The sequence below is a fragment of the Etheostoma spectabile genome, chromosome 15 (assembly GCF_008692095.1).
Source record: "Etheostoma spectabile isolate EspeVRDwgs_2016 chromosome 15, UIUC_Espe_1.0, whole genome shotgun sequence".
Taxonomy (NCBI): Eukaryota; Metazoa; Chordata; class Actinopteri; order Perciformes; family Percidae; genus Etheostoma; species Etheostoma spectabile.
In genome coordinates, this window is record NC_045747.1 from 31,880,339 (window position 1) to 31,880,831 (window position 493).

Genomic DNA, 493 nt, shown 5'->3' on the forward strand with positions numbered 1-493 from the left:
AGCTGGAGTGATCCCGTCTCCAGTTATTATTTATTATATGATAAATTAATCACTTTATTGGAGTGCTGGTTCGATGCTCTCATACCTGTAGATATCACAGGATCTTTTAGGTTCGTACGATGCATTAAAAGACTCTGGTGGCATGTATGATAGCGTCCCTCCTACTGGTCCACTGTCCTTGGAAACCTGCGTGACGCTGCAAGAAATCCGGGCAAGGCCAAAATCTGTAAGCTGCAGAGAGAATTAGCAAAGAGAGGAAGGAGACAGAAGAGGTTCTTCATTTGAACGGGTGTGCAGAAGACAGACATGAAACCAGCTATGACCATGAAGGAGTCTTAATGAATGTTCATGACTGTTGTAATTAAGCTTTAATGTTTAACATTTTGATATTAATGAGCGTCCATTATATTCAACCCATCGCCAAATGAGTTGCTAGAAAGCTAATTATGACAACTCTCGGGCATTGAACCTAAGTGGGCAATGTTCAAAGCTT

The 493-nt window shown here is 41.2% G+C and overlaps 1 protein-coding gene across 1 annotated transcript in view; it reads right to left on the bottom strand.

The window, feature by feature from the left end:
• LOC116702278 (receptor-interacting serine/threonine-protein kinase 2-like) overlaps positions 1-493 on the bottom strand; it is a 5,794-nt gene that overhangs the window by 3,475 nt on the left and 1,826 nt on the right. Inside the window, exon 4 of the mRNA XM_032536432.1 lies at positions 86-231. Within this exon, the coding sequence (XP_032392323.1) occupies positions 86-231 (146 nt within the window). The remainder of the gene's footprint in view (positions 1-85; positions 232-493) is intronic.